The 25582-nt window shown below is 41.9% G+C and overlaps 1 protein-coding gene across 3 annotated transcripts in view; it reads right to left on the reverse strand.

The window, feature by feature from the left end:
• Nucleotides 1-1189: 1189 nt before the first annotated feature.
• Nucleotides 1190-25582, reverse strand: part of NUP133 (nucleoporin 133) — a 66755-nt gene continuing 42362 nt past the window's right edge. Inside the window, exons 16-26 of one of the 3 annotated variants that reach the window (XM_062211047.1) lie at nucleotides 23939-24061; nucleotides 22147-22246; nucleotides 21584-21835; nucleotides 20809-20942; nucleotides 19964-20122; nucleotides 15821-15956; nucleotides 12330-12448; nucleotides 10763-10843; nucleotides 10146-10210; nucleotides 8774-8862; nucleotides 1190-1478 (exon numbers count right to left, since the gene is read on the reverse strand). In XM_062211047.1, coding sequence (XP_062067031.1) covers nucleotides 1342-1478; nucleotides 8774-8862; nucleotides 10146-10210; nucleotides 10763-10843; nucleotides 12330-12448; nucleotides 15821-15956; nucleotides 19964-20122; nucleotides 20809-20942; nucleotides 21584-21835; nucleotides 22147-22246; nucleotides 23939-24061 — 1395 coding nt within the window. In that variant the 3' untranslated portion in view covers nucleotides 1190-1341. Of the gene's footprint in view, nucleotides 1479-5085; nucleotides 5321-6902; nucleotides 7214-8773; nucleotides 8863-10145; nucleotides 10211-10762; nucleotides 10844-12329; nucleotides 12449-15820; nucleotides 15957-19963; nucleotides 20123-20808; nucleotides 20943-21583; nucleotides 21836-22146; nucleotides 22247-23938; nucleotides 24062-25582 lie in introns of those variants that run through there. The other 2 variants (XM_062211049.1, XM_062211048.1) reach the window with 2 other exon arrangements.

The raw sequence follows: 25582 nt of genomic DNA on the forward strand, positions 1-25582 counted from the left end.
CAGGGATAAACTGGGTTTGTAATTAACTCTACTCATCAAGTAACACCAAAGTATATTTGTGGCAACATGAAGGAGGCAGGAGTGTGTCCCCAAAGCCACTCTTACCTACTAGGGTGATCTAGGACCAAACTGAATGCCTGCAGTTAATGTCTCTATAAATCCAAAGCTCTTCTTCCTAAGTACCTTTTCTTTAGAACCCTTCAGTGTATTCCTAGCCTCAGTCCTGATGCTTGCTGTCCTAATCCGCAACTGTACACAGCAAACTCCCAGGCTGTTGATTTCTTCCCTTTGATTAATATAAACAGCTCCGTTAGTGCACAGGTTGAGCTATACAACCTGCAGGGAAGAGGCCACCATGGCTAGACCGGGGCTCTCTTCTCCATGTTTAACTTCTGACCTTTCAGCTGTTGGAGCAGGCTGGGAGTGAGCCATCATCTGAGCCAAACCCTAGGTATGCCAGCAACGCTTCATCCAATCCCTGATCTTTATTTAAGCCAGATAAACAGGGCGGTGACATTGGTCAGGACAAAGAAGCTTTGAGGGAACACTGCTGTCCAATCACCTCGGTTACCATGTTAGGTGAAGTCATAACGGCTTCCATCATTACACATACTTTGACCAGGTCGGCAGACTGCTGGCACTGGAATGCAGTGAAAAACATTCTGAAAACACATAAGGCTGATTAATTCCCACACTGAAAGATCATATTAGTACAATAAGCTTATCAATACAGTTTATGAATTAGAAAGCTGCTTTTTCCACTAAAATACTTTTATTAATGCTTATTCTTTCTGTAGAAAAGTTTAAACTATTTCCAGTGAATTCATCAGACATCAAGCTCACATGAATTCAGGTCCACTTTGTCTTATTTTTTTAGTTCCATAAGTCGGCAAAATTTGTGATTTATCTTACTAGATATTTCCCATTCTCCTTAACCAAAATAGATACCAAACACCCCAGTTTCTCTTTAGCGCATTATATGCAGTCACAGCCATTCAGAGAATCTAGTGCAATCTTGTGATTTTGAGAGTCAGAGAAACAGACCTAGAAGTCATTTGTAAATAGCCAGAAGCAGGACTCACCACACCGAGTGAGATGAAAAAGAAATGGCAATAAATACAGAAACAACTGATAGCTTTCAGGTGGAAAAGGAGGAAGGAAATTATCATGTAATTGAAAACCAAAACACTAGTTATATAACAATTTTATATTAGCTTCCAAATAAAGTATAAAGAAATCCAGTCATACATTTTATAAAATGGTGAAAACATGTAGTTGCTAAAGGCCTGAAATATTTATGTTACACAAATTTTAGAAACAATGATCAGTTTTAGAAAAAAATTATACTTGTCCCTGGACATAATATTCATAATTGGCTTTCAAAACAAACTCAAAGTACGGATTGGACTTGAGGCCTCCAAGGTGATCTGCTTGCAGGAGGTCCTTCACCTCCGGTAAGTATTCACGGAGCTGAATACCTATCAACCGACAGAAAGGCAGATTTTACTTCTTTAAAACTCAAATGAATTAAGATGATCGATGATGCAAACATCTGTGCTTCTAATTTAAACCATAATGGCACTCTGCTCTTGAGAAATACTCTCTGCTAAATTCCTTCCATCTGTCAAACATACTTTCAGGTCTAACAATATGACATTCTTCAGAGACACCTTGAGGGTTTTTCCCCCTAGTGGTCAAAATAGCCATTCTATTTAAAGTCTTTAATAAAATCTGAAATATTTTGCTTTTCTCACAGCTTAAGATGTAACTTTGATGGGTACATTTTTAATTATTACTTGAAAATAAGCATTTCAAATAATTACACATTCCCCGTTTTGGGAAATATCCAGTAGAAACACCATGATGAAAGCTGACTACAGTATCCCAGAATGTATTACAGTTTAAGTCTAAAATTAGACTGGCGAAAGCAGCCTTTCTTCACAAGTCATCTACAGAACAGGAAAACCAATGAACACTAATGAAATGGGAAGTTGAGAGCTGTACAGGAACAAAAATGTACATACATATTTCCTATATAACAAAACTGGAGAAACTTTTAAATTACTTAGGCTAACAGTATTTTACAATTTTTACATTACTGTAAGATTCTCAAAATCAGATACTATTTTAAAAATCCTCAAACTGTCTAGCATCTTATTCCTTGTACTTGTTATACAATAACTATCTGGGTTGATAAGGAGTAGGTGGTGTTGTGCAGCTGGTTAAGTTTCCACTTGTGACACTCACATCTCAGGCTGGAGTGCCAGTTTAAGTCCTGGCTGCTCTGCTTCTGATCAGGTCTCTGATAACGAGCCTAGGAAAGCAGTGGATGATAGCCCAAGTACTTGGGCCCTTGTCACCCACATGAGAGACCTGGATGGAGTTCCAGGCTTCTGGCTTTATCCTTACCCAGCCCTGGCTATTGTGGGCATTTGAGGAGTGAAGCAGAGGATGGAAGTTCTCTGATGGAAGACTGCTCTCTCTTTCTCCTGATCCCTCCCTCCCTCCCTCCTTTCAAGTAGATGACAATAAACACATTTTTATTTATTTATTTTTTTGACAGGCAGAGTGGATAGTGAGAGAGAGAGACAGAGAGAAAGGTCTTCCTTTTTGCCATTGGTTCACCCTCCAATGGCCGCTGCGGCTGGCGCATCGTGCTGATCTGAAGCCAGGAGCCAGGTGCTTCTCCTGGTCTCCCATGTGGGTGCAGGGCCCAAGGACTTGGGCCATCCTCCACTGCCTTCCCGGGCCATAGCAGAGAGCTGGCCTGGAAGAGGGGCAACTGGGATAGAATCCGGCGCCCCAACCGGGACTAGAACCCGGTGTGCTGGCGCTGCAAGGCGGAGGATTAGCCTGTTGAGCCACGGCGCCGGCCCTAAACACACATTTTTAAAAGTCAGGGTTAATAAAGTTATGAGGCTAAATCCAGAGCATTTCTGTATCATGTTACAATTAACACATGTTCAGTAGATTTTTCTCTGTAAAAACAGTATTATATTGTTTATTATTATACTGTTTATTATACTGCATGCCTTCCTTTACACTTAATATCTGATAACTCTTTTTTAAAGATTTATTTATTTATTTATTTTTGATAGGCAGAGTGGACAGTGAGAGAGAGAGACGGAGAGAAAGGTCTTCCTTTTGTCACTGGTTCACCCTCCAATGGCCGCTGCGGCCGGCGCATCGTGCTGATCCGAAGCCAAGAGCCAGGTGCTTATCCTGGTCTCCCGTGGGATGCAGGACCCAAGCACTTGGGCCATCCTCCACTGTACTCCCTGGCCACAGCAGAGAGCTGGCCTGGAAGAGGGGCAACCGGGACAGAACCTGGAGCCCCGACCGGGACTAGAACCCGGTGTGCCGGCGCCGCAAGGCGGAGGATTAGCCTATTAAGCCGTGGCACCGGCCTAAAGATTTATTTATTTTACTTGGAAGTCAGAGTTACACAGAGGAAAGGCAGAGAGAGAGGTCTTCTATCTGAAGGTTTACTCCTCAATTGGCCGCAACGGCCGGAGCTGTGTCGATTTGGAGCCAGGAGTTTCTTCTGGGTCTCCTATGTGGGTGCAGGGGCCCAAGCACTCAGGCCATCTTCTACTTCTATCCCAGGTCATAGCAGAGAGCTGGACCGGAAGTGGAACAGCCAGGACTCGAACCAGCGCCCATATGGGATGCCAGCGTTTCAGGCCAGGGCGTTTACCCGCTGAGCCACAGCCGGCTTCAGCTCCTTTTTCTTTAGAGCAGGGTTTGAAATTCAAATGCCTGCAAAATCTAGGCAGGCTAACAGCAGGGGAATGAGGGGAATGAATGCGGGCATCCTGGTAGGCTGAGTCACTAACTCAGCTAAAGCAGCACTCTACAGCTCCTGCTGAGTGTTCCACGTAATTACATCTGTCTGCTGTATGCAAATCAACAAAAGTCAGAAAACAGAACTTACTAAAACCACTCTCAACTACTAGATGTTGGTGACTCATTAGAAAAAAACACTGAATTCCACATATGAATGTGGGCATTTTATCCTATATACATACAATGTGTCATGGAAAAACAAACTGTGTGGGTGATTTAAACATGGGTAGGATGCACTCATCCCGCAGAGTAAAATACCCGGGGAGCTGTCAAAGCCTGTGAAATGTATTGCGAGGTTCTCTCTCTATGCTCAATTTTGTCTTTTAAAAAAACATTTACTATTGTACACATTAGCGAATAAAAGTTTCCAAAAATAACATCTTTGGCCTATTGTTATAATAAATATACATTCTTTTTATTTATATGCATATAATATTAGTGCCAGATACCTAATTAGACACAACTCACTTCTGCGGCAATTTTACAAGAACCCATTTCATGGAAAGCATCGTATTTGGGTCCTAATCATTCTTTTTTTTTTTTTGACAGGCAGAGTTAGACAGTGAGAGAGACAGAGAGAAAGGTCTTCCTTTTCCATTGGTTCACTCCCCAAATGACTGCTATGGCTGGCACGCTGCGCCAAAGCCAGGAGCCAGGAGCTTCCTCCTGGTCTCCCATGCGGGTGCAGAGCCCAAGTGCTTGGGTCATCCTCCACTGCCTTCCTAGGGCATAGCAGAGAGCTGGACTGGAAGAGAAGCAATCGGGACAGAACTGGCGCCCCAACCGGGACTAGAACCTGGGGTGCTGGTGCAGCAGGCAGAGGATTAGCCTAGTGAGCTGTGGTGCCAGCCTAATCATTCTTTTTTTTTTTTTTAATTATTAAACTTTTATTTAATGAATACAAATTTCCAAAGTACAGCTTATGGGTTACAATGGCTTTCCCCCTCCCAAAACTTCCCTCCCACCCACAACCCTCCCCTTTCCCGCTCCCTCTCCCCTTCCAATCACATCAAGATTCATTTTCAATTCTCTTTATATACAGAATATCAGTTTAGTATATAGCCTAATCATTCTTTAAGCTCAGCTGGAGAATCTCTCTAATAGGTACAGACAGACTAACTATATCCAATTATTTTTTAAATTGTAGAAAAGAAGTGTTAAAGATACATTACAGATATTTTCTGAATTTCAAGTATATTAATCTTTAAGAAAGATTATTCATTTTGCTATACATCTTCATTTATTTAGTTTTAAATTTTTTTTTTTCTTTTTTAAAGACTTAGAGTTACAGAGAGAGGTAGAGCCAGAGAGAGGAGTCTTCAATTTGCTGGTTCATTCCCCAAATGGCTCCAACAGCCAGAGCTGAGCTAATCCGAAGCCAGGAGCCAGGAGCTTCTTCTGGGTCTCCCATGCAGGTGCACTGGCCCAAGGACTTGCGCCATCTTCTACTGCTTTCCCAGGCCACAGCAGAGAGCTGGAACCAAGTAGAGCAGCCAGGACTTGAATTGACACCCATACGGGAAGCCTACACTGGCAGGCCTGGGTTTTAACCTGCTGTGCTACAGCGTCAGCCCCCTAAATTTCTAGTTTTTAAAAAAGATTTACTTATTTGAAAAGTTGAATACCAAAGAGAAAAGGAGAAAAACAGAAGAGGGAAATTTTCCATCTGCTGGCTCACTCCCCAAATGCTCACAAAAGCCAGAGCTGGGCAGGCCAAAGCCAGGAGCCAGGAACTTTGTTAGGGTCTCTCACACAGGTGGCAAGGACCCAAGTATTTGAGCCATCATCTGCTGCTTCTCAGGATGCATGATCAGGAAGGGAAGCTGGATTGGAAGGAAAGGCAGGACTCAATCCTGGGCACCAATATAGGATGCAGGCATCCAAGTGATGGCTTAACTTGCTACAGCAATCACCTCTATTCATTTTTTGACAGTGGAAATGTTTTAACTTTCTTGTTCTTTACTCAGCTTTGAGAACAAAAGTACTCATTAAATATCCTGTCACTGTGGGGCAATCAAGTTTCTGTTTTTCATAAATCAAGGTATAGGACAATTCCAAGCAAGTTACAAGCAATCAGCTGTAGAACTGTATTTACATTTGATCAGCTATGAAATAGGAGGCTGACTATCTGCAGAACAGTGCTTCCAGGTCAATGTGGACAGGCTCTAAAAGGAGAAGCACACAGAGTTTGCTCTCTTGACCTCAGAACACTGGCTGCTGTGGCTAGTTCCAGAGTCTTCTCTCTGGGTCCTCCACTTCACCTAGGCAAGCCAGTGCCTCGAAAGTAGAGAACTGTCAACACAGGATGGAGGAGCCAGGAGCAGAATCTAGGACAGTAGAGGTGGGGCTGTGGATTTGCAAATAATTCTATATACTCAAGAACAGATGTTTCCTGAGCAACTGACTGCTGTGTATCAGGCACTAGGCTGGTGTAATTCAATATTAAATAATGTATCTTCAGATGTATGTACAGAAAATGTTCAAATGGATATAAATCAAAATGATGAATAAAATTCACCTTCACTTAGAAAGACTGCTGAATTTATAAAAGCTTTTTGTCATTGTGCTTCTTCCAATTAAAACTAAAATGAGTGTCCTTGGGATAGCCATTTTGCCTAGCAGCTAATGTTGGTTAAGATGCACACATTTGGGGTTGGCGCTGTGGCATAATGGATTAAGCTGCCACCTGCAGTGCCAGCATCCCATATGGGGGCCAGTTCAAGTCCCAGCTGCTCCACTACCAATCCAGCTCCCTGGGAAAGCAGTAGAAGGCCCAAGTACTTGGGCCCCCGCACTCATGTGGGAGACCTGGAAGAAGCTCCTGGCTCCTGGTTTTGGGCTGGCCCAGCTCTAGCTGTTGCAGTCAATTTGGGAAGTGAACCAGTATATGGAAAGTTTCTGTCTCTTCCTCTAGCTCTCTGTAACTGCCTTTCAAATATATGAATCTTAAAAAAAAAAAAAAAAAAAAGACGCCTACATTCATACCAGCGTGCCTGGGTTTGATAACCACCTTCAGTATTTTTTAAAAAATATTTATTTATTTGAAAGGCAGAGTTAAGAGAGAAAGAGCTTACTTCTTCTTAAGACACAGAAAGAGAGAGAGAGAGAGAATGAGCGAGCGCTGCCACCAATCAGTTTACTCCCGAAATGTGCCCACAATGGCCAGAGTTAGGCCAAGTTGAAGCCAGGAACACAATCCCGGTATCCCACATGGGTGGCAGGGACCTAACTGCCTGAGTCATCCATCTGTTACCTCCCAGGGTCTGCACTGGTGGGAAGCTGAAGCTGGAAACTGGGAATCAAACCCAGGCATCACAATTTGTGACAGGTATTATCTTCATCAGCATCTTAACCACTGGCCAGAAATCTGCCACAAGAACAAACATTTCATCTGTAAAAGTCTGATTACCTGTTTGTATCTTTATCATCAAATGAAATTTTGCTCACTACTTTAGATATAGCATCCCATATGGGCACTGGTTCTAGTCCTGCCTGCTCCTCTTCTGATCCAGCTCTCTGCTATGGCCTGGGAAAGCAGTGGAAGCTGGCTCGGGTGCTTGGGCCCCTGCACCCATGTGGGAGATCTAGAAGAAGTTCCTGGCTCCTGGCTTCGGCTCGGCACAGCTCCAGCCGTTGCGGCCATTTGGGAAGTGAACCAGCGGATGGAAGACATCTCTCGCTCTGTCTCTACCTCTCTCTGTAACTCGATCTTTCAAATAAATAAATTAAAAAAAAATCTATGCAAAACATATTTCCTTCTTGTTTCCATTTTGTTTCTAAATTGGATTTTAGTCTCTTACTATTTAAAATGCATTTATAAACATATTTTCTAACTTGTTCTTAAGAATGGTTCATATCCATGGGGCTGGCACCATGGCTCACTTGGTTAATCCTCCGCCTGCGGTGCTGGCATCCCATATGGGTGCCGGGTTCTAGTCTCGGTTGCTTCTCTTCCAGTCCAGCTCTCTGCTTGTGGCCTGGGAGGGCAGTGGAGGATGGTCCAAGTGCTTGGGCCCCTGCACCTGCATGAGAGACCAGGAGGAAGCACCTGGCTCCTGGCTTTGGATCGGCGTAGTACTGGCTATAGCAGCCATTTGGGGAGTGAACCAATGGAAGGAAGACCTTTATGTCTCTCTGTCTATAACTCTGTAAAAAAAAAAAAAAAAAAAAAAAAAAAAAGAATGGTTCATCCTCTATTTTAAATGTTCAAGCTTCATTAGAGTTAACTGAAAAATTAAAATACATGATTACTTTTCTCAGTACTGATTTTTCCATGTTAGAACCAGTGTTTGTGCCCCATGGGTCCTGAGTGACATTCCTTGCCCATCCTGACTCAGCAAGGTAACTTCGCATGCTTCAGGCACCCAGGGAACCAGTAGAAAGACCTCGACTTGATACATGTTCTTCCAAGAACAGAGGTAGAAAAAAAGTTCTTTTTATTAACAAATCTCTCTAATTTTGAGTATGATATTGTTTAATAGTCTTAAATCTCCTTGTCATTTGAAACCTCAGCAAATCCCCATTATTCAATTTTTTTTTTTTTTTTGGACAGGCAGAGTGGATAGTGAGAGAGACAGACAGAGAGAAAGGTCTTCCTTTTGCCGTTGGTTCACCCTCCAATGGCCGCTGCGGCTGGCGCATCACGCTGATCCGAAGCCAGGAGCCAGGTGCTTCTCCTGGTCTCCCATGTGGGTGCAGGGCCCAAGGACTTGGGCCATCCTCCACTGCCTTCCCGGGCCATAGCAGAGAGCTGGCCTGGAAGAGGGGCAACTGGGATAGAATCCGGCACCCCAACCGGGGCTAGAACCCGGTGTGCCGGCGCCGCAAGGTGGAGGATTAGCCTGTTAAGCCACGGTGCCGGCCCCCATTATTCAAATTTTAAACTGAGAATTGACACTGTAATTTCCAGTGATAACAAACCACTTACCATCTTTTAAGAGTTTCTGTAAGATTTTCACAAATATGCTGTCTTTAGACACTTCAATTGGATCATCTTTACCATCAGAACTGGACCAACTAGAACACAAAATCACTATGAGGGGAAAATGAAATCATCGGCACAGCTTTGTTCTGATGGCTCTGAAGATACAGAATCTGAGTTCTGCGATACACTCTGAAATCATTAGGATAAAGAGGCTTTAAATGCTGGACACACGTATAGTCTCCATAATACATACAAGACGCTACACTCAGTAGCTCTTCACTTAGTATCACCATCTATTTTACTTCCAAAACCAAATAGTGAGGTATCCTCCCAAAGAAAGTTCTGTAAGTAAGTAACAAATCTAGCATGGACTCTCAAGTATGATCTTGCACAGCACAGGAAATAGTTAGAATATGTTATAAAATATTCTGTTTCATACAAGTAAAATGGAAACCACTGCCTAGTAATAAGAGCAGCTTTCTTTGATCTAGATAGGTCTACCTGCTACTGAAATATAAACCTGCAAAACCATTGCCTGGAGTAATTTATGTGTATGTATCCTACATGACACCTTCACAATTTTTAAACACAAACCCAGGACAAGGAACTGTAGACAAAATGACAGCGTCTTCCTGAGTAATTGGGATGGAACCTGGGACTCAAGTGGGCACACAGCTGGATCTGCAGACGATGACCTTTGCGACCAAATTACACAACAATTCTAACTATCTGGGAGTGACCAGAGAAGGGAGAAATGCTTTAGTAAAAATAGCTCTACCACAATTTCTCACCACCACAGGAAAGAGAAAAGTATATAGGGGGTGCTTTTAGTACTCAAGGCATGATCTCTTTAAAATTCTTTTCCTGGAGAGAATCTATCCATACAACTGATTATTCTTAGTCTTTCTCTGCCATTGAATCTTAACACAACCATTTCCATAGATGGAAATCCTCTGCGGAGGGGAAATGATGCTAACAAAGAAGTCGCTATTTAATCACTTAGAGAAAGAACGCAATGGCCCTCAAATTATAACAGCCTCTTATTAAAAAAAAAAAGCCTTCAGTGCTGTAAGTCATGTGCCTGACATTTGTGAAAATAAAGAACAGGTGTATTTATTTTTGTGCAAGCTGACAGTTTAAATTTTAAAACCAGAAGTCCTGATTTACTATTATTATATCAATGGTTCCAAGTCTTTAGGCTACTTCTTTAACCATTAAAATTTTTTTAGGATTACAGGTAGAACCACTTGAAATTTTGTAATGTCTGTTGTAATACAATTAGAAGTTTATAAAACAACTGACATAATGGTATTACCTTCTTAAAGTGGAGGCCCTTCCTAAAACTTTACCATAGGTTCATGCTATAAGAACTTACTTATCTCTCTGAAGAGCTTTGCAAAGGATTTCCAGTTTTAGATCATTTATATTTACATCTTCCTCCTTCATAGCAAAACAAAAAATCTTGATTAAAACTCAATTTTAAATTAGTTTCAGAATTGTCTGTGATATTCTGAGTTTATCAGACACTTGAAAGAATTACAATTTTAAAACAAGGTCAGGTAAAAGTCCACATATTATATTTCTAAAACCTACCAAAGTAATTTCAATTGCATGGCCAGTTAAAAGAATCTTATCTTACAGAATTTTCACAATAGCCTTTTGAAAGCTGACAAACAGCTTCTCTTAGGTTGTACACTATGAAGAATAAACTGATGAAGAAAGTTAACATCACATTCAAAATTAATGATTATAAAAGAAAGAAAAAACATATTTGGGCACGGAAAGACATCTGAGAGTGAGAAATTTATTAGGAAATAAAAGTTCCCCATAGCCCTTTTTCTTTGGTTCCTAAAGGGCTCCTTGTGTTCTAAGAGGGTAGAGATAGGGTCCTTTTTCATTTAAACATTTTCATGACTGACTGCAAGAGGAATTCCTCCCTCCCTCTTTATATGTATTCAGTTGCCTGAGATCATGTCAAGCAATACTGCTTACCTCATCAATGTATTCCAGCAAGTCTAAAGCTTTCTTGAAGTCATATTCATTAGCTCTTCTGTTTTCTTCACAGATATATAGCTAAAGCAAGTTAAAATAAGGCAGATTTTACAAATTGAGAACTTTGGGAAGAGCATTTGGTATGGTGGTTAAGACACTACATGGCACACCTGTGCCCTATATCAGACTGCCTGGGTCTGAGTTCCAATTCTGCTTTCAATTCTACCTTCCTGTACATTCTGTGAGGCAGCGGGTGATTGCTCAAGACCTTGGGGTCCCCTGGATTGAGTCACTCATGTGGGATACCTGGATTGAGTTCTGGATTTCTGGCTTCTATATGACCCAGCCCCCACTGTTGAGGGTATTTTGGGGAGTGAATGAGCAGGTGGAAGATCTGTTTGTCTCTTTCAGAAAAAACAAAAACACCAAAGAGAAACCCCCAGCTGGCACTGTGGAGAGTGGGCTAAGCCTCTGCCTGCGGCACCAGCATCCCATATGGGCGTTGGTTCTAGTCCAAGCTGCTCCTCTTCCAATCCAGCTTTCCAGCTGATGCACCTGGGAGAGCAGAAGATGATGGCCCAAGTGCTTGGGGCCCTGTACCATGTGGGAGACCTGGAAGAAGCGCCTGGCTCCTGGCTTCAGATCGGCCCAGCTCTGGCTGTTGCAGTCATCTAGGGAGTGAACTAGCAGATGAAAGACCTTTCTCTCTCTCCCTCTCAAATACATAACAAACAAAAAAATTTAAAAAAGTGAATAGCTATTAAAGAAACCCCCTTTTATTTCACTGTTTCGGAACACACTTTTTTTCCCACAATCTCTGGAATTGGAATACAGTATTAAACTTGATAGTGTACCAGAGTAAAATTGGCATTTTTTTCCCCTCTCTTAATGATGCATAAAATAGTGGTGAGTTACAACACAAAGCATCCTACATTCCCAAATTGAATGTACTCAATCAGAAGTTGTTGTGAGCTCAGTTGTAGTAAATCTATTATCAAGAAAGCCTAAAATTCTCAAGTTTTTCAATTGTTTGCTTTCTTTTTAATATAAACAGAGCAATTCTAGGTGATTCTATATCACTTTTGCATTTGAAATTCCCTCTAGTAGCAGAGATAAGGCTACAAATGCATACAACACCAAATCTAGCCTGTCTAGAATGCAGCCTTTACCCCAGCTATGCCCTCAGAAATGTTACAATGCAGAGAGGGTGAGCATGGCACTTACAGGCCATGCAAATCCAGTTCAACCTGAAAAGTACGTTTCTGGAGAAATAAAATTATCTCCTGGTACATATTTGTCCAATAATAAAAAAGCAAAACTTCAAATAATGTCTCCTTTTCACCTGGATAAGCACTTTTAGGAGTAGGTGGAGAGGCAGAGGCTGTTCCAGTGCTTTCTACTAATTAGCTTCCTGTTCCCAAGCAGCTTCCACCAACTTTTTCTAGGGGAAAGCTTTCAGGAGGGAGCAGCTGAAAGATGACTCCTAAAAACTATACTACACGGCCCAACAAATGTCTGAGGATGTCTGGAGTTTAAAAATTGTTGAAAGGATTTGAAAAGCACATACGCCAATGAGTTGTGGTGCAGTCAACACGGGCATGGCACTGAGATTCAGCTGTTTCTCTGCTAGAAGCTGTTCAGGTAGGGTCTCCTGGTGCAGTAGAAAGCGCTCCTGCTCAGCCATTTCTAGTATTTAAGATAAGAGAGGGGAAGGGAAGGAGAGAATGATGTAACTTCTACTCTTATGCTATCATAAAGCAAATCTAAAAAAAAAAAAAAAAAAAGCAGCTCTATCTAAAGGTGATCCCATCCTCCTCTATGATCTTATGTTATTCTACTTATTCTTGATTGCTGATCATGTTAATAACATATTCACAGTCTGTGTCAAGTCATATGAAGTATTCCAGTAGCCAAAGTAGGTAAAGAAAGGAAACAGATTCTCCTGCTTGAAGAAGTTATAGAACACCTGGCTATTTCATAAAGGATAAATCTCCCAGCTGTGGGATATCTCAGTCTCATTTTATGGTAATTCAGTAAAGTTTTTCCTATCAGAGTTTATAATTTCATTTGTAAATGGAAATGATTTCAAGGACACTATGAGTATATCACCAGAAAAACAAACCTTGTGAGAATATGCACCAAATCCACTAACTAGCCAGGGTTATCTCCAGTGGAGGTGCTGGCCTTTTGCTTGCCATAAATTCTCCAGGCTGCTGCACATTACCACAAGCAGTAGTCCATAAAGCTTAAAGAAAGATTCTCCCAAATAATAAAAAATAAGTAAAACACATAAAAGGTAAATACAAATATCTGACTTGAGTCCTTGATATATAAAAGCCACTTTTCTCAAGAAACACACAGTGGGGCCAGTGCTGTGGCATAGCAGGTAAAGCTGCCGCCTGCAGTGCCGGCATCCCATATGGGTGCAGGTTCACGTCAGGGCTGCTCCACTTCTGGTCCAGCTTTCTTCTCTGGCCTGGGAAAGCAGTGGAATATGGCCCAAGTCCTTGGGCCCCTGCACCCAACTGGGAGACCTGGAAGAAGTTCCTGGCTCCTGGCTTCAGATTGGCACAGCTCTGGCCGTCGCAGCCAATTGGGGAGTGAACCAAAGGATGGAAGACCATTCTCTTTCTCTCTCTCTCTCTGCCTCTCCTCTGTGTAACTCTGACTTTCAAATAAATAAATAAATCTTAAAAAAAAAAATCAAATGATGTTTGTCTTTTGATCTTCTTTAAAAAAAAGAAAAAAAAAAAAAAAGAAACTCACAGTATCATCAATTCTTTCAAATACCCATTTTACAGACAAAGAAATTCAGGCTCATGAGGGCAAATCTGAGAATAAGCTCTGGAGAAAATATTTGAAACCAGATCTGTCCAGATTCTTTCCACTATACTCATTCCCTCAAAAAGAAAAATGACAGCAGTTAAATCTGAATATTAATCTCAGAGACTAAACTCTTTGTGGTTAAGAAATGCAACTGGGGCTGGTACTGTGGCACAGTGGGTAAATCTGCTGCCTGAGGTACTGGCATTCTATATGGGCACTGGTTAGAGACCTAGCTGCTCCATTTCTGATCCAGTTCCCTGCTATGGCCTGAGAAAGCAGTGGATGATGGTCCAAGTCCTTGGGTCCCTGCACCCATGTGGGAGACCTGGAAGAAGCTCCTGGCTCTGGATCAGTCTAGCTCTAGCTCTTGCGGCCATTTGGGGAGTGAACCAGCTAATGGAAAACCTCTCTCCTTCTGCCTCTAACTTTGACTTTGAACTAAATATTAAAAAATTGAAAAAAATTTTTTTAAAAAAAGAAATGCAACCAAAAATCCAACTTCATATATACTTCACCACATACAGAGTTTTTTTTGCCTATCATTTGAAGGTTGCAGACTTTGTAACATTTCATTTTTAAATACTTAATTTTTAAATAAATATATGTATTTCCTAAGAACAAGAACATCCAACCACAATACATCACCAGGCCTATAAAATTTCATCAGTACAGTAATCTCACCTATTAAGCATGCTCAAATTTTCCCAGTTATCCCCCTAATATTCATCGTAGTTACCCTGGTTATTTGGGGGATGATCTAGGACCCAATTAAGAATCTTGCACTGCATTTGGTTATCCTGGCTCTTATACCTCTTTAATCTAAGTTGGTCTTTCATGTTGCTACAATTTTGAACAGCCCAGGCTGACTGTACTGTCAAATGTCCCAGGTCGAACATTTTAGCAACAGGTGATGGTACATACTGTCACATCTTGAGGAAGTATGAGATGTGAATCTGTCTTCTTACTGGTAAGCACTTTGGGGCTGGTGTTACGGGGCAGTAGGTTAAGCCACTGCACTTGTCAAATAAATCTTAAAACTCTCCCTCCCTCTGCTTTCCTTCCTTATTTCTCTATTTGAAAGGCAGAAAAAGAGATCTTTCATCTACTGGTTCACTCCCCAAATGCCAGCAATAGCTAGGGCTGGGCCAGGGAGAAGCCAGGAGCCTGGAATTCAGTCTGGGTCTCCCTCATGAGTGGAAGGAACCCAAACCATTCTTTTTGTTGTTCAAATTATCCCTGAAGTTGGCTAGTGACGGCTGGCTGTTCAAGGACCTTGTATTCTTGTGACATCTCTACATTAACCTTGCTTTCTCACCCAAAACCCGTAAGGTCATCTTTTCAATATGGCCTCCTTCTTTACTGGGCAATAGTAGTTTGAAACTAAAATATGGAATTAGGTATACCCATGCTACTGGGGTGTCACTGCTTTCAGGCCCTTTCAGTGGAGAGAAATACACTTTTTTATAAAAATTCCAGTGGCAGGCATGTGGCAACAGTGGTTAAGTTGCTGCTTGGGATGCCCATATCCCACATCTAAGGGCTGTTTGAGTCCTAGCTCCTCTGCCTTAAATCTAACTTCCTATTAATGTGCACCCTGGGAGGTAGCAGATGACTGCCAACTACTTGGGAGGCTTGAATTGAATTCCAGGCTTTTAGTTTCAGCCAAGACTAGGCTGTGGCAGGCATCTGGGGGGAGGGAATCAGCAACACAAGCTCTCTTCAATCTCTCTGACCCTCCATTTCTGCTTTTCAAATAAAATGAAAATTTTAAAAAATTAAAAAAAATCATTCTATCCATTATGTCCAATACAAATGCAATTATACAGGGTTCTTCCTCACCTTCCTTCTACACTAGTATTTGTATCTCCCTCCTCTTTGGTTCTCAAACATAATACTATATGTAATCATTTTCTCTATCTACAGGGTATACAGAATATTTCAGAATTACTGCATCATACTACTACCTACAACAAACCCACTATACAAAGGTCAGTGTTTCTTTGCAGTTCTTTTTGCTTATATAATATATACTACCAAAAGTACATAATCAGAGTGTTTAGTCAAGCCATTTGAATTTAGGAATTCTTATTGAAAAAAGTTTTCCTCTTAAGTAGAGATGGATGAGTCTTGTTCCTAATGGATTCTACTAAACGATGATAGGAAAACATCTTAAGAATTCATTGAAGTATGAATGATAACAATTAGTCAGTCTTTTTGCTCAAATTCTTTTACCTTCAATTTTTTCTTGCAGTATATCCTCTGAAAAATCTGAAGCTAGTGCAGCCAATTTACTCAAGCCAAGTAGAGTTTTCTTCTTTGCAAAATAACGAGTTTCCATATTTGCCAAACCTAGAAGTGTTGCATGAGCCTACAATAAACAAAACATGAAAACCATGGTAAGATCTTGGGTATCAATTCAACCTTGAAATAAAGGCTGAGTGTACTCCAAACTAGTTTTTTCCTTTTAGCTTTACCAATGAAAAACAAGTCGTTAATTAGCAAACCTATGAGGTGATCAGTGACATATTCAGAGTAATTACACAATACTTACAAAACATCTACCAGACACACTAATTATTGGGGACAGTGACATATCCAAAACATCTGTTTTATAACAATTATAATTCATTTGAATATCATATTGAGAACAAACTTTCAAGTTAATTTGTGTTTTTATTAAATTTTATTAGAAGCACATACTCATTATAATAAAAGGCCAATGACCATTATATACATGTTTATAAATTTTTTGTGATTTTATTGTAATAGACAAAGCATTGTAAACTATATATTTTTATTGAGTTATAACAGGTAATGTTAACATCATCGTAAATCAAGCAGAATCTTTTATTTAAATTATATGAGAATAGGAAAGAATACATACATATGTGTATATTTTAAAGGATTTACTTATTTATTTGAAAGGCAGAGTTATAGACAGAGAGAGGGACAGAGAGATCTTCCACCCACTGGTTCACTCCCAAAATGGCCAAAACGACCAAGTCTGGGCTAGGCTGAAGCCATTAGCCAGGAGATTCTTCTGGGTTTCCCATGTGGGTGAAGGGGCCCAAGCAGTTGGGCTATTACTGCTGCTTTTCCCAGGTGCCTTAGCAGTGGGCTGGATTGGAAGTGGAGCAGCTGGGACTTGAACTGGCACTCATGTGGGATCCCCACACTGCAGGCCATGGCACAACCCACTGCACCACCACGCTGGCCCCAAGGATGCACATTTTAAAATATCTGTAAGTAGTACCTCCAACTTTCAAAAACTTATAAATTAATTGTAATTGTATACTTTTATGAGTAAAAGTGATGTTATGATATGTGCATACAATGTGGAATGATTAAACCAAGCTAATTAATGTATCCATCACTTCAAATGCCTATCATTTTCTGTGGTGAGAACATCTGAAATTTTCTCTTAGCAATTTTGAAATACACAACATATTATTATCAACTATAGACATCACACTATACAACATATCTCAAAGAAACTCCTTTCTTCTAATTGAATCTTTGTACCCCTTGACCCAATTCTCCATTTCTCCTATCCTCCGGCCGGCCTCTGATGATTACCATTTCACTCTAAGCTTTGGTATGCTTAGCTATTTTAGATTCCACGTATAAGTGAGATTATGCAGTATTTATCTTTCTGTGCCTGCTTATTTCACTTAATATACTATCCTCCAAGTTTATCCATGTTCCTGAAAATGATACTTTTCTTTTTAAAGGCTGAATATTACTTTATTACATATTAACACCGCACATCTTCTTTACCCATCCACTTGTTGATGGAATCCTTGGTATATTCCATAACTTGATTACTATAAATAATGCTGTAACGAAAATGGGAATGCAGGAACCTCTTCAAATACTGATTTGAAATCTTTCACATGGGGGCTAGCATTGTGATGCAGCTGGTTAAGCTGCTATCTGCAATGCCAGCAACTGGCTGATGTGGAGTGCTAGTTCAAGTACAGTTGCTCCACTTCCAATCCAGCTCCCTGTTTAATGTCCCTGGGAAAGCAGGAACAGATGGCCCAAGAGCTCAGGCCTCTGCCACCCACATGGGAGACCTGAATGGAGTTCTATGCTCTGTCATTGGCCTGGCTCTGAAGAGTGAATCAGTGGATGGAAGAGTTCTCTTTCTGTGTCTCTTTCAATATCACTCTGCCTTTCAAATACATAAAATATATCATATAAAACATATTTCACATAAATAATCAGAAATATGGTATATGTTAATTCTAGTTTTAATTTTCTGAGGAAACTCCATATAGTTTTCTGTAATGGCTTTTCTTTTTTTTTTTAAAAAGAATTATTTTTTAAATTTATTTGAAGGACAGAATTACAGAGAAAGGGAGAACAAGGGAGAAGGGCAGGGGGAGGAAGGGGAGGGGTCTTCCATCCTGCTGGTTCACTCCCCAAATGACCACAGGGCCAGAGCTGAGCTGATCCAAAGCCAGGAGCCAGGAGCTTCTTCCAGGTCTCTCAAGTGGGTGCAGGGGCCCAAGGACTTAGGTCATCTTCTACTGCTTTCCCAGGCTATAGCAGAGAGCTGGATTAGAAGAGGAGAAGCAGGGACTTGAACTGGCACCCATATGGAATGCTGGTGCTGCAGGCCAGGGCTTTAACCCACTGTGACACAGCGTCGGCCCCCTGTAAAGGCTTTTCTAATTTACATCCTTACCAACAGCGTACAGGGTGCCCTTATGTCCACATCTTCTCTAATACTTTAGTCATCTTGATAACAGCTACTCTCATAATAGTAAGGTGCTGTCTCATTATGTTTTTTTCTTTTTTTTGACAGGCAGAGTTACACAGTGAGAGACAGAGAAAGGTCTTCCTTTCCGTTGGTTCACCCCCACAAATGGCCGCTACAGCCAGTGCGTTACACCGATCCGAAGCCAGGAGCCAGGTGCTTCCTCCTGATCTCCCATGTGGGTGCAGGGCCCAAGGACTTGGGCCATCCTCCACTGCCTTTCTGGGCCACAGCAGAGAGCTGGACTGGAAAAGGAGCAACCGGGACAGAATCCAGCACCCCAACCAGGACTAGAACCCGGGGTGCCAGTGCCGCAGGCGGAGGATTAGCCAAGTGAGCTGCGGTGCCGGCCTCATTATGTTTTTAATTTGAAGTTCCCTAATTAGTGATGTTGACCATTTTTAAATGTATCTGTTGGCCATTTGTATGAAGCCAGGAGCCAGGAGCTTCTTCCAGGTCTCCCACATGGATGCAGGGGCCCAAGTACTCTGAGTTATCTTCTGCTGATTTCCCAGGCCATAGATGAGCTGGGTCAGAAGAGGAGCAGCCAGAGCTCGACCAGCGCCATTTGGGATGCTGGTACCACAGGCAGAAGCTTAACGTACTTAACTTACTATGTCACAGCTCCCGCCCCTTAGCCCTGCTCCACTTCCAACCTAGCTCTCTGCTATGGTCTGGGAAAGCAGTAAGTCGTGTGGGAGACCTGGAAGAAGGGCCCAGCTCCAGCCACTGTGGCCATTTGGGGAGTGAACCAGCAGATGGAAAACCCCTCTCACTCTCTCTCTGACTCTTAAATAAATAAATAAATCTTTGAAGCCATATAAAGGGTAAGAGCTGGCTGGCGCCGTGGCTTAACAGGCTAATCCTCCGCCTGCGGTGCCGGCACACCGGGTTCTAGTCCCGGTTGGGGCACTGATCCTGTCCCGGTTGCCCCTCTTCCAGGCCAGCTCTCTGCTGTGGCGTGGGAGTGCAGTGGAGGATGGCCCAAGTTCTTGGGCCCTGCACCCCATGGGAGACCAGGAGAAGCACCTGGCTCCTGCCATCGGAACAGCGCGGTGCACCGGCTGCAGCGTGCCTACCGTGGCCATTGGAGGGTGAACCAATGGCAAAAAGGAAGACCTTTCTCTCTGTCTCCCTCTACTGTCCACTCTGCCTGTCCAAAAAAAAAAAAAAAAAAAAAATTAAAAAACAAAACAAAACAAAAAAACGTAAGAGCTGGGCCCATCTGAAACCAGGAGCCAGTAACTTCTTCCAGGTCTCCCATGTGGGTACAGGGGCCCAAGCACTTGGGCCATCTTCTGCTTTCCCAGGCCACAGCAGAGAGCTGGATCAGAAGAGGAACAACTGGTGCCCATATGGGACGCTGGCACTGCAGGCGGCAGCTTTACCCGCTATGCCACAATGCTGGCCCACATATGTCTTCTTTTTGAGAAATACCTACCTATGCCTTTCACCCATTTTTTACTTAGGTTATTTGTTTTCTTGCTATTGAGTTGAATTCCTTAATATTTTGGATATTAAGCCCTTATGAGATGTATGACTAAAAAGTCTTATTTTAATTATTAAAGGCTAACTAAATCATCATCTACTCCATATAATTAACTCCTTCTTACCTTTTCTAATTCTTGACCATTAATTTCATGTAACCAGCTGAGATGTTCATGAGCTTGCAAAAAATTCGCCAACTGTCCATGCTGAGAAATGGGCTGAGACAATAATTTGCCTCGTTTTCCTTTCTCCAGATACCAACGGAAGAGAAAATCTGAAAAATTCTACAAATGACAAAGTTAATGTTAACACAATTCGAAAACTACATTCCTGATAATGAAATGCTAAACTCCTTCCAAAGGCCTCCAAAACAGAAATATTGCTTTAATCAATACATCGCTGCATTGGAGGATCAGCTAATGTAATCCTCAGATTCGACAAATTCAGAAAGGATATCTTGCTCAAGATCATCAATATAGTTTATCCCCTACATGGATAGTGGCCAATACAGTAACCATGTACTACATGTAGCTCTTGTTTAATTGTGATTAAAATTCATCATTCAGCTCCTCAGGCATACCCGCCACCTTTCAGTTGCTGGACAGGCACATGTGGCCACTGCCCCTCATTTTGGACAATGCATATAAACATCTCCAATATCACAGAAAGTTCTACTGGACAGTACTGAGGCTATAAGATTCCAGAAGGGGACATTCTTGGGTAGAATTCTATGTCAGATGGCCACATGGTTTGGCAAGATAAATCTGAATCTGGAGAGATCCAAACCCCCAGTCAGTTTGCCCCACAGGCTATTTGCCAGATGTTGGGGGGTGGTGTGGAGGTTGGGCTGGAAAAGAAGACTAAAATGTCTCACAGTGTTCAAGAGCTACTGTAGTGGAAAGATTCATGAAACTGGAACTAAAAGGAATGTACAAAATAGCCCACTGCCCATGCACCCCACATCTTGCACCTGGTCAGCAAACTGGGTCATATAGCGCTGGAGTCTGGTCTGGTTGTCAGTCTGCTCACACATTTGCACCAAGATGTCAAAGTCACAGTACTTCTCTGCTAGAGAAGCAGCCCATGGGTACTGGCCTAGAGTGACTATGGAAATGAGAACAGATGGGGGAAAAAAAATCCCCGTTAGCAGAAACTTCAAATACAGAATAAAATGATTAATTGAAATTTTATTATTATCACGTGCCAACAATAATTAGTGGAATAGAAACCTTGCCAGTTACTGCCATGCAATTTCATAATCAATAGAAATTTAAAGGTAAAAATTCAATCCACTGCTTTATCACTGCTTCTCTAAACACTACTCCTTCCTTCATGTACCAGTAAAATAAGTCAACACTCCCAGCCTTAACAAGAACATGTTATTTGCTCATACTATTTTATCTGTATCCCTCTAACAGCTCTTTATCAGGCTACTTTGCAAAGCAGTTATTCACATGGAAGTCTTAGATGCTAAGATCTATGAGGACATCCTTCACATGTTAACTTGTTTATTTTTAAATTGTTTCCAGAATCATCTATGGTACCAGACCTGGTAAATACTGAAAAAAAAGAAAAAAAACTGAATGAATGAACAGAGAAAGCTGTGTACGTTTGTATTTACTTAAGTTCTTGGTTACAGTTGTGGTAACACTATTACACTGAATACATCATATTAACTATGTGATCCCTGCATGCATTCTGCACATTCAAAGACCCATTGCTCTGGCTAAATATTATGTACTTACGAAGAGGCGTTAAGAGATCTGATCTTTTCTGTAGGTATTCCACTTCCAGATTAGAGTATCTTTCTTGATCACCGGATTTCTCCAGAGATTTCAGCTGAGAAACATAACCATCCAGGAAACAATCAATCAGTGCCACCAGCTGCTCTGTCACGACGTTTCGCAGGTTGCTGTCTGCCTGGGGATATACCATTTTCAGGACAATTCCATGTTGACGTATTATTACTGTTCGGATGCCAGCAGGACCACTGGTTGCTGTGAAATCATACAAAATAATTTGGTAAGTAAGAGCTCTATAGTGGTGCAGGGAAGTCCAAATGCCTAAAACTTATTTTACCACTGCTAAAAACCAAAACAAATGGGTCTGCCTATGTACTGCTTGAATTCCAGCCTCTCTATGGAGATTTCCTTAACAAAGCCAGGTAAACATGCTCCTTCCTCTCATTTTGAAGATGGCACTGATTTTTCATTTCACTTATACACCTGCAGTACAGAAATTACACAGCTTCTGAAAATGATGGATCATCAGAAACATGTAAACAGCTATTAATAAATCAGCATATTACCTGTCCAAGGAACATATTCAGGTTCTTTTTCTAGTGCTTCTTCTCTCCTATACAAGCAGTTTCTATTTTGGCGATAATGATTAGCAGCCTGCAACATATCCTGGAAGACAAATCAAATGTGTTATCACATGTGCAAAGTGATGGATCACAGCATTTCAGAGAATAATTTGAAACACCAAAGTCTGTTAAAAAAAAGTACCCTGCAAAAGACTGGAGGATTACTTTTGGGATTTTTCTGCTTTTGAAATTTGTTTTAATCCACAACTTAATTTTAATTTTGGAGAACTATGGAAACCTAAGTAGGAAAATCACTACTATAAAGTCTATTAGCTAAAATTAGATGGAATATTTTGATCAATAATATAAGCAGCAAGTTTCTGAGTGGTCAGAAAATAGAGATGAGAGTTATTAGATATGTTTGTATTGGTTGAAATATTTGTTGAAAAATTTGCTGAAAGAACAAGACATAAATGCATGCAAAATGTGGTCTAGATGAAATCATTTTCTCTTGCAAACATTGCTCTTTAGTTTTTTTTTTTTTTTTTTTTTAATTTTTGACAGGCAGAGTGGATAGAGAGAGAGAGAGAGACAGAGAGAAAGGTCTTCCTTTTGCCGTTGGTTCACCCTCCAATGGCTGCCATGGCCAGCGCGCTGCGGCCGCCGCACCGCCCTGATCCAATGGCAGGAGCCAGGTGCTTATCCTGGTCTCACGTAGCCAAAGTCATCCTAATAGCCCAAGCTAGAAACCTCCACCACATTTAATTTGTAAAATTAAAAATAGATATAAAAGATAAAAAAACAGAAATGAGAGCTATCTAGGTATGTTAATGCATGTATTAATTTTTACCAAGGAGAAATTCAGGTTTTATTAAGATCATATATGTGTGCGTATTAATATACACATTCAGTTAGCTGATACTTTTCATTTTAGAAACAGCAAATGGCTAAAACTTCATAAATTATTGATCATGCAGACTCTGAATATGGAAACCGCTTATTGTGTATTGAGACTCTGAACTTTAATCTGCTACAGTCTTTTTTTTTTTGTCAGGCAGAGTGGACAGTGAGAGAGAGAGACAGAGAGAAAGGTCTTCATTTGCCGTTGGTTCACCCTCCAATGGCCGCCGCGGCCGGCGCGCTGGGGCCGGTGCACCGTGCTGATCCGAAGCCAGGAGCCAGGTGCCTCTCCTGGTCTCCCATGGGATGCAGGGCCCAAGCACTTGGGCCATCCTCCACTGCACTCCCTGGCCACAGCAGAGAGCTGGCCTGGAAGAGGGGCAACCGGGACAGAATCTGGAGCCCCAACCGGGACTAGAACCCGGTGTGCCGGCGCCGCAAGGTGGAGGATTAGCCTAGTGAGCCGCGGCGCCGGCCAATCTGTTACAGTCTTGATGGTACTTTTTTTTTTTTTTTTTTTTTTTTTTTTAAACTTTTGACAGGCAGAGTGGACAGTGAGAGAGAGACAGAGAGAAAGGTCTTCCTTTTGCCGTTGGTTCACCCTCCAATGGCTGCTGCGGTAGGTGCGCTGCGGTAGGTGCGCTGCGGCCGGCGCACTGCGCTGATCCGATGGCAGGAGCCAGGTGCTTCTCCTGGTCTCCCATGGGGTGCAGGGCCCAAGGACTTGGGCCATCCTCCACTGCACTCCCGGGCCACAGCAGAGAGCTGGCCTGGAAGAGGGGCAACCGGGACAGGATCGGTGCCCCGACCGGGACTAGAACCCGGTGTGCCGGCGCCGCAAGGCGGAGGATTAGCCTAGTGAGCCGCGGCGCCGGCCTTGATGGTACTTTTATACCTTAAGAATATTGTTCACACTGATCACCACTTCAGCCCATTCGACAGAATCCAGTGCTGCGTCCTTCAAGACTTGCTCCTCGTGCTCCAGTAAACACTCACAGATAGTATCTACTTGGGACACCTGAGGGGATAAACAGAAGCCAACACTTACAACAAAATTATGATGATGGGTCACAACTGCAACTACTCACTGCGTTTCACTCATTACACCAATATACTGAGTTACTGGTGAAAATAAATTTTAAAATCAAGTTATAATCTCCCAGGATGGAGTTCCGAGATCCTAACTTCAGGCTGGACCAACCCTGGCTGTAGTAGCTATATGGAAAGTGAATCAATGGATAAAAGATCTCTCTCTCTCTCTCTCTGTGTATAACTTTGCCTTTCAAATAAATAAATCTTTTTTAAAAAAGCTGATTTGTTGCCCCTCAAGGAGCTCACAAACTTGCTGAAAGAACAAGACATAAATGCATGCAAAATGTGGCCTAGATGAAATCAATGTGGCCTAGATGAAATCATTCTCTCTTGCAAACATTGCTCTTCCTTTAGTATTTTTGATCTTAGTCAAAGTCATCCTAATAGCCCAAGCTAGAAACCTTAATTTAATTTGTAAAAACTAAGTGCAAGAACTTTTTATATTGTTGACATAAAAAATATAATCAAGGTACAGAAGATATAAAAAGCCAGGAAATACAAAAGCAAATAAGACACCAAAACATTTGCTAGATTTTCTTATCACATGTGTATTTAGTGGCTTTAAATACAGTTAGACCCTGCTTTTATTTTATTTTTATTTTTATTTTTTGACAGGCAGAGTTAAGACAGTGAGAGAGAGACAGAGAGAAGGGTCTTCCTTCCGTTGGTTCACACCCCCCCCCAAAAAAAAAATGGCCGCTACAGCCAGTGCGCTGCACCGATCTGAAGCCAGAAGCCAGGCGCTTCCTCCTGGTATCCCATGTGGGTGCAGGGCCCAAGCACTTGGGCCATCCTCCACTGCCTTCCCGGGCCACAGCAGAGAGCTGGATGGGAAGAGGAGCAACCGGGACAGAATCCGATGCCCCAACCAGGACCAGAACCCGGGGTGCCAGTGCCGTAGGTGGAGGATTAGCTAAGTGAGCTGCGGTGCTGGCCTAGACCTGCTTTTATAAAACCTTAGGAAGTACCAGCTCACTTCCCAAACTAGAGATGAGAGTCACAGTGCAGACTGTACCCTCAGCCGATTCTGTACTACTTTACAGTTGTGTACCATATGGTTTAGTCAGCAATAAACATTTATGATGATTGCCCTATAATCTGACAATGCCTGGTGACACTGTAGTTTCTCAGTTTGTGTCAGTATTCTATGTTTATACAACAATGAAATTATCTAACAAAAGATTTCTCAGAACACGTCCCCCTTTCAAGTGATGTAAAACTGTACTTTATATCAGGGCTGCCAAATAAAAAGTATCTCCCTACATGGCCCACCAATCACAAATTGATTTAACTAGTTTTTCCTAAAATGCTAATTCCCTTTAGAAACATAATTTTCTGGGGCTGGTGTTGTGGTGTAGTAAGTAAAGCCACCCCTGTAACGCTGGTAATCTATATGGGCACTGGTTTGGGCCCCGACTGCTCCACTTCAGATCCAGTTCCCTGCTGT

This window comes from Lepus europaeus, chromosome 14 (genome assembly GCF_033115175.1).
Source record: "Lepus europaeus isolate LE1 chromosome 14, mLepTim1.pri, whole genome shotgun sequence".
Lineage (NCBI taxonomy): Eukaryota > Metazoa > Chordata > Mammalia > Lagomorpha > Leporidae > Lepus > Lepus europaeus.